The sequence below is a fragment of the Balaenoptera physalus genome (genome assembly GCF_965194825.1).
Source record: "Balaenoptera physalus genome assembly, chromosome: 4".
NCBI classification, from domain to species: Eukaryota; Metazoa; Chordata; class Mammalia; order Artiodactyla; family Balaenopteridae; genus Balaenoptera; species Balaenoptera physalus.
In genome coordinates this window covers 77508410-77520418 of record NC_138891.1, presented here as the reverse complement: position 1 = coordinate 77520418, position 12009 = coordinate 77508410, and the positions used below count along the sequence as shown (strand labels likewise).

At 49.6% G+C, this 12009-nt stretch overlaps 1 protein-coding gene across 2 annotated transcripts in view; it reads right to left on the bottom strand.

Annotated features, from left to right (window-relative positions):
- Nucleotides 1-12009, bottom strand: part of ADCY5 (adenylate cyclase 5) — a 173198-nt gene that overhangs the window by 34420 nt on the left and 126769 nt on the right. The window contains exons 13-16 of one of the 2 annotated variants that reach the window (XM_082460949.1): nucleotides 5492-5548; nucleotides 4552-4668; nucleotides 3964-4128; nucleotides 1021-1196 (exon numbers count right to left, since the gene is read on the bottom strand). In XM_082460949.1, coding sequence (XP_082317075.1) covers nucleotides 1021-1196; nucleotides 3964-4128; nucleotides 4552-4668; nucleotides 5492-5548 — 515 coding nt within the window. The remainder of the gene's footprint in view (nucleotides 1-1020; nucleotides 1197-3963; nucleotides 4129-4551; nucleotides 4669-5491; nucleotides 5549-12009) is intronic. The other variant, XM_082460950.1, reaches the window with a different exon arrangement.

The following is a 12009-nucleotide window of genomic DNA, read 5'->3' as shown; positions in this document are numbered from 1 at the left end:
GCCTGGAACAGGGTAGGCCCACAATAAATATTTTTCAGTGAATGGATAGATGGATGAATGTATCCCTTCCTCTAACTCAGAGAAAGTACAGTTCGCTGCATTTTCTCAGGGGACACAGACCTGTCACTCACGTGTTTTGCTCTTCCTGATGTATGTATGTGTGGGGGGGATGGTAACGGGAAGAAAAAGGTACTACATATCAGGCACTTTACATACATTTTACTACTATAGGTATTATTATTCCCATTTCACTGGGAAAAAATAATGAGGTTCAGGAAAAATAGCCAAATGTGTGTCTGAGGCTGAGATTCAAACTCAATTTGACCCAAAATCAGAGCTCTTTCCCCTCACGGAGCTACTTCCCCTGGAAATCTGATATCTGTCACTATATGACCAGGCTGACTGCCAGCTAGATAGCCTGGGGTACAACCCCCATACTTGCCACCTCTGGGCTGTAGGATTTAACTGCTCACCATCACAGCCAGGAGCCTTTGAGCAGTGCACAAACCACCCAACCGTCCAGGGTGGCCCTGCCTACTTTGCTGAGTTGCTATGAGGATGAAAGGGATAAAGTATGTCCAACTGCCTGGCTCGAGGCAGGACAAGTGCCCACGAACAGCAAAGGCTGTTCCTTTGCTCGCACACACCTTGCTTTTCAGCTCTGTTGGACCTTGACCCCTCTGGGCCTGAGATGCAAGGGCAGTTAGGTGAAAATAGGTCATCAAAGGCTGCCCTGGACAGATGAGGAACAATTCACCGAAGCCTGAGGTCAGGACTGAGTAGGAGGCTGGAGGCAGAGGGACAGGGGACCTAGTAGCCCTGAGGCCACCCTCACCACTGGGGGAGGGATGGAGGGAAAGAAACAAGACACTGTGTTGCTTTGCCCCGGTGGTCAGAGCTGGGAGCAACAGAACACTCCCCTGGCAAGCCCCCCGCGGCCCAGGAACCCAGCCTCCCGCTCTTCCTGCCTCTCTGCAATGCCCCAGACCCCGTGCAGAGCGCAAGGCGGGTGCCACCTACATGGCGTTGGCTGTGACCAGTAGGTCGGCATTGTCAAAGAGCGTGACACCGGGCACCTCAACGACAAGCACGTAGATGAGCTCGATGGCCAGCATGAGCACCAGCTTCCCGATGCAGCTGATCTGCAGGAACACGGAGCAGGCCAGCAGGCTGAGCAGCACGCTATAGGTGAAGTACTGTGGAGAGAGGGCAGCGGCTTCAGCGCCCCGGGCCCCGCCCTCCCCCGGCCCCGCCCCCAGCCCCGCCCCCCAGCATCCTTCCAGTCTGAGCTGGCCTCAGGTGAAACCGGGGGTCTGGGGATGTTTCTGCTGATGCAAACTTGTACTGTGGTGTGAGTGGCCCTGGGTAGGAACCAGGAGGTGGGGCTCCAGGCTGAGGAGGACCACCACCAGCAGTGTTGCCCAATGGTTAGAGCAGGGCTCCAGGCTCAGGCAGACTTGAGTTTCAGCCCTGATTCATTATGGACTGTTTGTGTGACTTAAGCCATTTATTCAACCTCTCTAAGCCTCAGTTTCCCCATACGCAAAACCTATCTCATGGGCTTACTGTGATGATTACACAATATGAAGCCCCTGGCACAGTGCGTGGTGCCCTCCATTACTGTGGGAGCGCAGGCTTCAGCCCCTGATCTGCAACATAACATGTGGTGGCAACATCTGAACTGACCTTATTTGGTGGCCAAACTGACCTACTGATGTGATGCAAATTATCACCTTTATCCTGCTTCCTGTGACTATTCATACATTTTGCTGCAGAAATATTTCTGTGTTTCATTATCAGGTGCTGCCCATACTGCACTGGGGTGTGAGGTAACCTTTTAAAACCTGAAAAATTCCCAAGTCCGAGACATATCTGACCCAAAAGGTTTCAGATGAGGGATTGTGCTCTTCCCTGTACTGCGGGGAAATCCTGGTCTCTGAGCCTCAGTTTCTTTCTCAGACAACCAAGGGGCCAAACCAGGCGATCTCAGAGGTCGACTTCTGCTCTGTTGTCCCCTGACACTAGTCCTAGTCATGTCAGCATCTACTATTTTTCTCTTTTAGATTTAGCATTGTTATTTCTGCATCAGGCAGAGCGACTCACTGTTCGCTGCCTCTGCCTTGGGCTGGAGGCCAAATTTGGTGGCTGGCAGTGGGGCAGTCCCTTCTGCCTAAGCCTTCAGGAACCCAGAGAGGGACTGCAGAGGCCCCTGGCGGTTGGAAGGGGGAGGGACCAGCCTCAACTCAGCAGCAGGAAAGGGGCAGAGGAAGGAGTAGGGAAGGCACAACCCGATACATCAGCCCTGAGGATAATAGTCCTGTCCTTGGGGGGTGGGGAGGGGAACCCAAGCGCCAGCCTGGATTCCTATTCAGACCCTGGGCCCAGACATCCAGGAGGCCAAGGCTTAATACTGAGGTCCACCTCAGGGTCTGTGGGGAGTTGCGGAATCAGAACAACACTTGTGGGATGGTGTCAGCCCGAGGGGTCTGTAGCTGGTAGGGCCTGGGATCTGAGGGCCTGAAATTGGTCGGGCTGGTGAGAGCTGAAGTCTGTGACCAACCAACCATCTGCCACAAACGAGGAACCAGAACAGGCCCTGACACCCCTGCTTTGTTCCCTCACTCTCCCATGGAGCAACCACCAAGGGGCATGTGCAAGACCAAAAACAGCCTCTGCTTCTCAGCGAACAGCCCTCAGGCAGCAGCTCCTGTGGGCTGTCGGCCAGATGTGAGAGGGAAGAGAGGTGGGGAGCAGAGGGTGGGTGCTGGAGCATGGCTGCCTGGGCAGAGGGAGGGCTTGGCGGGGGCCCAGGGACAACTGGTCTAGGTGAGCACGGGTGAGGGTGAGCCCTACCCCTCACTGAGTTTCCCTTGCCCATGTGTACAGGGGAGTAGGATCAGGTCCATTCCCTGGGGCAGGGGAGGGAGGCCAGCACTGTGACAGCCCACGGGGCCCTCACTGCAGTTCTGAACCCTTGTTATGAGTCATGGGCCCTTTGGGAATTGGATGAAAGCACGGGCTTTCTCCCCAGAAAAGGGCAAAAACTGCCATCATCTTACAGGTTTCACGTGAGCCCCGTCAGGGAGCTGGGTTGTGGGAATCACCCAATGCTTGGAGCAAATACCCTGGGCTGGAAGCCTGGCCCTGCTGCTCGCTGCAAAACGGCTCCCTGAGGAAGCACGGCAGGGTGAACGAAGCACCTCACGTACCGTAGGCGCTTAATGCACGCTGCTCTCGAAAGGTTCTCGCCATTTTTTAAACCCAATAGCCTGTAGGTACATGATTTCTTTTTGGGGTGACGAAAATGTTCTAAGGTTAGATTATGATGATGGCTGCACAAGTCTGTGAATATACTAAAAGCTACTGAATTATACTTTCAATGGGTGAACTTGGTGGTAGTACTGGTTTGGGATTGGATTCCCTTTGCTCCCCTCTGCTCTCTGACCCACAGCAGAGGGGTCAGACAGGTCCTCCTGAGGCCGTTATCAGGTATGCTGCTGAGGCTGAGGGTTGAGAAACAGCTCTGCTTTCAGGTTAAGAGCAAGAATTCTGAAGCTAGGTGACCTGGGTGGGAGCTCTGGCTCTGCCACTTACTAGCTGTGTGACCTTAGGCAAGTTACTTAACCTCTCTGTGCCTCAGTGTCATCTGTATAAAACAGTATCTTTGTCATAGGGTTGCTGTGAGGATTAAATGAGTAAATGTGAAGCCCTTAGCACAGTGTCTGGCACATGGTAAATACCATATAAACAATAGCTATGCTATTATTGTTGTTACTGCTATACTGAGGAGGTCGGCCTTGTTCACTGGTGTTTGGCACAAAGAGTGAGAGAGACTGAGGGGGAAGGAGGTCTCTGGAATGGCAGTGAGCTTGAGGGCCCCTGACTGTCCATCAGAGTAGCCAAGGGCAGAGAGGGCTGGGGTGGCAGGTCCCCAGCTGTGTCCAGTCCCTCCCTGCCCAGTACCTCGGGGAAGTTGCAGTTGGGCCAGGGGCTGCCACAGAAGCCCCGCTCGTCACCCAGGCTGTAGTTGCCGGCTGACTCCGCCATGTGGCACGCGTTGACCTGGCTGGCACTGATGTTGTGTTCGTCCGCCAGGCAGCCAAACAGGTCCTTGGAGTTGCACGTGAACTGGTGGGGGAGGAGAGGGTCAGCCTGTGGGGACCAGGCCAGGGTAGCCCACCTCCACAGGCAGCAGGTGCCCAACCCGCCTCGCCTCAGGTGCAGCCTGACACTGGCCGGGACAGGAGAGGAGCCTGGAAGAGGCTGAGGAACGGGCAAGATTTGCCCAGCTACCCAGGGCAGGGCTTGTAAACCTCCCCTGGGGCATACTTCCCTGCATCTTTCTGGCTCCTCCAGCCTCGAGAGTGAGGACCGAAGGCTGTGTGAGAGGCTTTAGGAGCTAAATCTGATCCCAGACCCGAGGTGAGACCCAAATAAGAACTTCCAGGGCCTGGGGGAAAGTCTCCTCCCGGCCCATGCTTGTGAGGTACAGGGCTCCACTGGGTTTCACCCAATGGGCTGAGGAGGCGCTGGGGAGGTGGAGCCACCCACCATGTTGACGAAAGCCGACAGGAACACCAGGGTGATGGTGAACACGCCCACCAGGGTGCTGTTCATCTTGGACCGCACGATCTTCCTGGAGAGCCTCTGCAGCGGGGCCGGGAAGAGCTGTCGCAGGGCAGAGGGAGGACAGAGATGGAACAGAATTCAGTGGACTCCACACACCGCCACAGAGGAGCTCGGTGGAGGCCCTCCCCACCTTCGTTTCTCACCAACAGAACCACAGGGGCTTTCCTGACCCCCTCCCTGTGGGCGAGCCTCCAGCCTCGCACCATTGCACCCCTGCTTCCAGGCCAACCACAGCACAGATTCTGCAGCTGGCCAGGAGGGGGTCCACCTGGGGAGCTCACAGGTAAGAGAGGTAGGATGAAAGGAAAGATGCTACCTTCACCCCAACGGGGAAGCAGAGAGAAAAGCACATGTACCCGCTGGGTGAATGCTGGGCCGCTTGGAGTTACAGTAAGGGAGGGGCAGGAGGTGGGAGTGAAGGAGACATGGAGGTGCCCAGAACGTTTCCAGGGAGGGCCAGAAGGCTTCAGGGAAGAAGTAGGGAGCTGTGGGTCTGAGGGCTTGGAGAGAACCTGGGGTCTGGAGGAAAGGGATGGGCACGTGAGAAGGGGGCAGAGCAGCATGTAAGCAGACAGTGGGGCCCCAGTCATGTGAATTAAGTGAGTTTTCTTCAGCAGGATGCCCATGGATCTGCCATTTCCCTCACCTAATCCTCCCTATATTTCCTTCAGCTAGACAAACTGTATGTCCACTCAAGACCCGCTGCGGTTTTGGTAATTAAATGATTGGGTCTACCAAATCTGATACACTTGGCCTTGGCCCCCATGTGCTCTTCATCTCCCAAGCAACCTAGACTAAAAAAGAAGTTGACAGACCCCAGAAAAGCGAAGTAGTGGATTCGTGCTTCCCCCATCCTACCTACCTTAATGCCTCCTGGTAAGGCTGATCTGCAAGCATGCCATGTGTCCTTTGGAAACGCCTAAGGGCAGACGAAGGTGGTGGAAAAAGCACTCGCCAGAGCCTGGAGGCCAGGGTTCTAGGCGTGCCTTTTCCTGTGTGACCCCTGAGCACACCTGCACATTCTGGCTGAGTGTGCCAGACTGCAAGGCTTCTCCACCCTCTGATACAGAGCATTTCTGTAGCTGGTCACACAGACAGCTAAGTAGGCAAGGGGACACAGTGTGACCACGGTGTGACTGCTCATTCCCAGTGTGGAGAGGACTGGCTTGTGTGCTACGATGTTTAAGGCCAGCAAGTACCGGGCCCTTGGTCCAGTGTTCCTCAGCTGTGACCCAAACTCACTACATGCAGGGTGTCTACATGGGCCCATCAGGTTGCCCCCATGGGACTTTGGGAAACCAACACAAATATGCTGATGATTGTGCTGCTTGCTATGCTGTGAGTAATACAGTCTCTTGTCTCTGACCCAGGAGTCTCGTGACATCTGCCAGTATCTATGAAAGAGCAACAAGCTAACTTATTAGCTTGTAATTAGGGTAAAACCAAATCTCAGACCCTTCATAGTTCTTGACACCAAGAAAGTGCCCTGCTTACCCCCTCAGTCTTTGGCTTTGGGCTGGGCATGCATGTAGGGAAGCAGTATATCTTTCCACCCCAAATCCTCCTCCACCCTTCCAACAAGGCCACTTCCTATTCAGCAGAGGGAAAGAAGGGACCACAGAGAAGGAATGCAGCAGTGGCAGAGGCCTGCAAGCCATTCAGGCTCTAGGCTGAGTGATGAAGACCTTGGACCTCCATGTCCCCAGCAAGGGTGCCTCTCAGATGTGTTCATGGATCATCAAGTCTGTGGCATTCTTCTGAGAAAACAGTTCCTTCTGGGGTAATAAAGGAGGCACTCTGACTGAACCCTCTAACATGGCAGAAGAAAAGACATGTGTGATTTGGAGAACATAAGCTTGGATTAAAATATTGCTTTAATAGACATAGAGATCAATGGAATAGAGTGAGAGTCCAGAAATAGACCCTTACCTTTATGACTGATTGATTTTGACAAGGTAGCCAAGAAAATTGAATGGGGAAAGAATAGTCTTTTCAACAAATGGTGCTAAGACAACTGTATCTCCACATGCAAAAGAATGAATTTGGAGCTTACCTCACACCATATACAAAAATTAACTTGAAATGGATCAGAAACCTAAATGTAGGAGCTAAAACTACAAAACTCTTAAAAGAAAATATATAAGTAAATCTTTGTGACTGGATTAGGCAATGGTTTCTTAGATATGACACCAAAAGCACAAGCAAAAAGGAAAAAACCGATAAGTTGGACTTCATCAAAATTTTGAAAATTTTTCCTTCAAATAACACCATCAAGAAAGTAAAAAAGGTGTTGGTGAGGATGTGGAGAAATTGGGACCTTTGTTTGTTGCTGGTAGTTATGTAAAATGATACAGTTGCTGTAGAAAACAGTATGATGATTCCTTAAAAAATTAAACATAGAATCATCATATGATCCAGCAATTCCATTTCTGAGTATATGCCCAATAGCAGCATTATTTTCAATAGCCAAAATGTTAAAGCAACTCTACTGTCCAGCTATGGATGAATGGATAAACAAAACGTGGTATACAAAAAAAAAAAAAAAGTGGTATGCATACACAATGGAATATTATTCAGCCTTGAAAAGGAATGAAATTCTGAAACATGCTACAGCATGGATGGCACCTTGAAGACATTATGAAAGAAGCCAGTCACAAAAGGACAAATACTATATGATTCCACTTTTTTGAGGTACCCAGAGTAGTCAAATTCATAGAGACAGAAAGCAGAATGGTGGTTGCCAGGGAAGAGGGCAGAATGGGAAGTTATTGTTTAATGAGTATAAAGCTTCAGTTTGGAAAGATAAAAAAGTCCTGGAGATGGATGGTGGTGATGGCTGCACAACAATATGAATGTACTTAATGCTACTCTACTGTAAGCTTAAAAATAGTTAAAATAAAAAATTTATATTATGTATATTTTACCATAAATTAAAAATGATCATGAAAAGGAAAATGAAAAGACAACCCACAGAATGGGAGAAAATTGTTGTAAACCATATATCTAATAAGGGTCTTATAACCAGAATATACACAGAACTCTTACGACTCAACAAGAAAAGACAAATAACCCAATTAAAAAATGGACAAACAGGGAGTTCCCTGGTGGCCTAGTGGTTAGGATTCCAGGCTTTCACTGCTATGGCCTGGTCAGGGAACTGAGATCACGCAAGCCACGAGGCGCGGCCAAAAACAAAACAAAACAAAAAAAGCCCACAAATACTATGAATAGACATTTCTCCAAAGAATCTACACAAATGGACAATAAGCACATGAAAAGATATTTGACATCAATAGTCATCAGGGAAATGCAAACCAAAAACAAAAGCAACCACTTCGCATCCACCAGGATGGCTATAATCAAAAAGTCAGATAATAACAAGTGCTAGTGAGGATGTAGAGAAATTGGAACCCTTGTACACTGCTGGTGGGAATGTAAAATAGTGCAGCAGCTTTGGAAAACAGCTTTGCAGTTCCTCAAAATGTGACCCAACAATTATACTCTTAGGTACATACCCAAGAGAACTGAAAACATAAGTCCATACAAAACCTTGTACACAAATGTTCATAGCAGCATTATTAATAACAGCCTGAAAGTGGAAACTACCCAAATATCCATCAACTGATGAAGGAATAAACAAAATGTGGTATATCTACACGATGGAATATTACTTGGCCATAAAAAGGAACAAAGCGCAGTCATATAGTACATCATGAAGGAACCTTGAAATACGCTAAGTGAAAGAAGCCAGTCTCAAAAGGCCACATAGTGTATGATTCCATTTCTACAAAATGTCCAGAACAGGCACATTCATAGAAACAGGAAGTAGATTTGAGGTTGCTAGGAGCTGTGGGGAACAGGGAATGAGGAGTGACTGCTAAAAGGTATGGGGCTTCTTTGGGGAATGATGACAATGTTCTGGAATTAGCGGTGATAGTTGCAGAACTTTATGAATATAGTAAAAACTACTGAATTATAATTTTATAACCTTTATAAAGGTGAATTTGATGGTATGTGAATTATATCTCAATAAAGCACTTATTTAAAAAAAAATCCTGCTCAGCTTCTTACTGTGTGATCCTGGGGAAGTCATCAAGGGCTCTGAGTTTCCTTATTGGTAAACAGGGAATATCTACCTTCCAGGGTGGGAGATATTCCAGGGTGGTTATGAAATGATGCATTTGAAAGTGCTTTGAAAGCTGTTAAATTCAATAGAAAATTTACTTAATATTTGCATTTTAAAGAGCTATGTTGCCGATAAGAACAAAAGTCCTTGTTTCTCGTTATAGGAATTTTTGGTTTCACAGCTGTGGAAAGTGTTTTGGCACTAGCATGAGGATCTTACTCTGAAATGGTAAGACAGATGGCTTCTAATCTTTGCCTGCTTAAAATTTTGCCATTTCATCCCCCCATCCCCCGTGTTGCTTAAACCATTTCAGTCCTGATCACCCTATCCATCAATTGAATGGCTTCTTTCATCGCCAGTGTAATGACTGATTTAGACAACACTTATTAGAAGATGGTAAAGCCTTTATAGAAGGTGGTTGGGGAACAGTATATGCACACAGGCTTCCTGGTGAACCTGGGACCAGGAGCCCCACAGGGGCTACCCAGAGAAGAACTGCAGGCTATTAAACAAAATCCAACCTGGAATACTATAGCTCAGGGGTCCCCAACCCCCGGGGCTGTTAGGAACCGGGCCGCACAGCAGGTGGTGAGCGGCAGGCGGGCGAGTGAAGCTTCATCAGCCGCTCCCCATCGCTCGCATTACTGCCTGAGCCAGCCCCCCACCCCCATCCCCTCCGTGGAAAAATTGTCTTCCACGAAACCAGTCCCTGCTGCCAAAAAGGTTGGGGACCGCTGCTACAGCTCTAACATCTAATGAGTGATTACCTCAATGCATTGGCTTTTTACAAACCATTTTCCCTTGTCACCCTTTCAAAAGACCTGCTCTTGACTTAAAAGTCTCAGCAGGAACCCAGGAATTGCTGCCTTTTTGAAGTCTCCAGAAGATTTGACATCCTGCCCTGGCACTGCTTTATAGAGTATCTCATCTCCTGTAACAAAAAGTTCACCTGTATGTTGACCCCAAATCCCACCTTTACTAACCCCGGTGTGGACAATAAAATTCTTCACCTGGAGTAGAATCTCCTCGCAGGGCTGCTCTACAGCTGCATACAGATCCTGGAGAGCATTTTTCTGGAAGGATAATTGGGTCTGTGCAAACCAATTGCTCAATACCTGTTCACCATCAGAGCTCAGAAAAAGAATCAATTAAAAAAAAAAGTTCCAACCCCAATATGATTAATTCAAATCAATTCAACTTGAAAAATGGGAATGGCGACACAATTAATAAACCATGACTAGGGTGAGGGACAGTTTTGATCCTGGCCTCTCAGAAAGTCTCCAGGCAAATCAATGACCTCCCTGGGGTCCTGGCTCCCTGTATGCCATGTGGGACCAGGGTATTGCAGGAATGAAAGAAGGTGATGAAATCTGACAGCAAAAAAATGTAAGAAAACAGACTTTCTGACAAGGAGCTAATAAATGAAGCAGTGGCTCCTACTTCAGAAAAACATTTTTAAAGATATGAAAACTTCAGAACAAGACAGGCAGATGCTGACAGGTAGTAGACGCTGACTACCGCTCTTATCACCTGGTCTTTCAGCAGTCAACTGGACATATTAACAAAGGCAGTGTCCTGGAGGGAAGGACTGTGGGCTCTGGAGGCAAGAACCATCTGGGTTTAAACCCCAGCTATACCACTTCTTAGCTCCGGGACCTACAGAAAGCTGTCTAACCGCTTGGAGACTCATTTTCCTCAACTGCAAGGTGGATATAATGAAAGCCACCTTAAAGGTTTGGGAAACGCTGGTCAAGGTGGCATGGCTGGGCTTTGGACCCAAGATGGCTTGACTTAAAAGCCATGGGAGGAACCTAAGATCTGCTTCCTGAAAATGAAGCATTCTCCACCCCCAAACAAACATGTGCCTGACAGCAACACATCCTCTTCAAGTGGACAAAGTGTGACCCCGAGCCTCTGCAAAGGGGAGTGTGGGGATTCTGAAGTCGTCACAAGACAGAAGCCAGCTGGGAGGTGAGAGGTACTGGTTGAGGAGTAGGGCCCTGTTTTAGAAGCTGTGGACAGGAGTCAGGAGGGCGTGGTAGGAAGGAGAGCTGGCAAGGCGGGACTTGGCTAGCTTCAGGCTTCGGGGAGAGGAGAGGAGGCTTTTAGGTGACTGCACAGAGCAGACAAGGGCCTAGAGGAAGCCCTGGTCAGTTTCCAGGAGCTCAGACAATCAGGTCCTGGAGGTCGGTGGGAGGCAAGCCAAGAGGGAGCCAGCAGCCTGGAAGATGAAAGAGATTTAAACATACACACACACACACGCACACGCACACGCACACGCACACGCGTGCGCGCAGCCCTATAGCTGAGTACTCCTTCTGGGCCTATCTGTTCCCAACCCCCAAACTGCAGGAAAGCAGAGTTTGGCCTTCTGAGTGAGAACGTGCTATGAACCACAGGAGAGAAAGGGGGCCCAGTCAAGTGGGGGGACAGAAGGGAGCCACTCTCTTCCACCCACTTGGGCGGTGGCAGCAGAAGTGCTGGCACTGCCAGGGGCAGGCCTGGGCTGCCTCACAGGATGAGGGGGCACAAGCCACAGGGGGACTGACGGAGCAGTCAGAGCTGGCCAAAGAGGGAAGGGGCTGCACTCAGAGACGTGAGTGAGCTCGCCATCCCTGGAGCTGACACGGCAGAGGCTGGCCCACCCCTTGCAGGGTTATGCAAAGGGGTTCCGGCCTCAGGAGGGTATCTGGGCTGCCTCACTGTTCGGGCCCCTTCCAATCCGAGATTCGCTGAGTTTTTGGACCACATGTGATGGCAAGAAGGGATTTAGCATGGTTTTCTCTGATGAAAGCAGCTCTGGGGCCCAGATGAGCACCGATGCCAAGGGAAGGAAGGAGCGGTGCGTGCAGATGTTCAGACTGGCCCTCTAAGACAGCTTCCCCAGAAGGACACGCTCAGGGGATGATCCTTGGGACAAGGCATCCCAGAGACAGAGGGGCTCCAGAGGGCAGCTGATGCTGAGAAGCGAGACCAGGACTGGGGGACAAGATGAAGACCAAGGCACAAAATGACCCTCACTGAGAAATCTAGGTGTGTGTGTGTGACCTGGGCCAGGCTGTGTCAGGAAAAGCTCATACAGGCCCAAGATGGAAAAAACAATCAGAGCCTTTGGTGAGCAGTACATTTCAGAAAAACAGAAAGGACCCAGGAATTGCTCCCTGACAGACAGCTAAGACGACTACGTTGACTAACTCAGACTACGCTTTCTTCATGTTTCTTTCTTCAAAAAGGATAAAATATGGATGATTTAA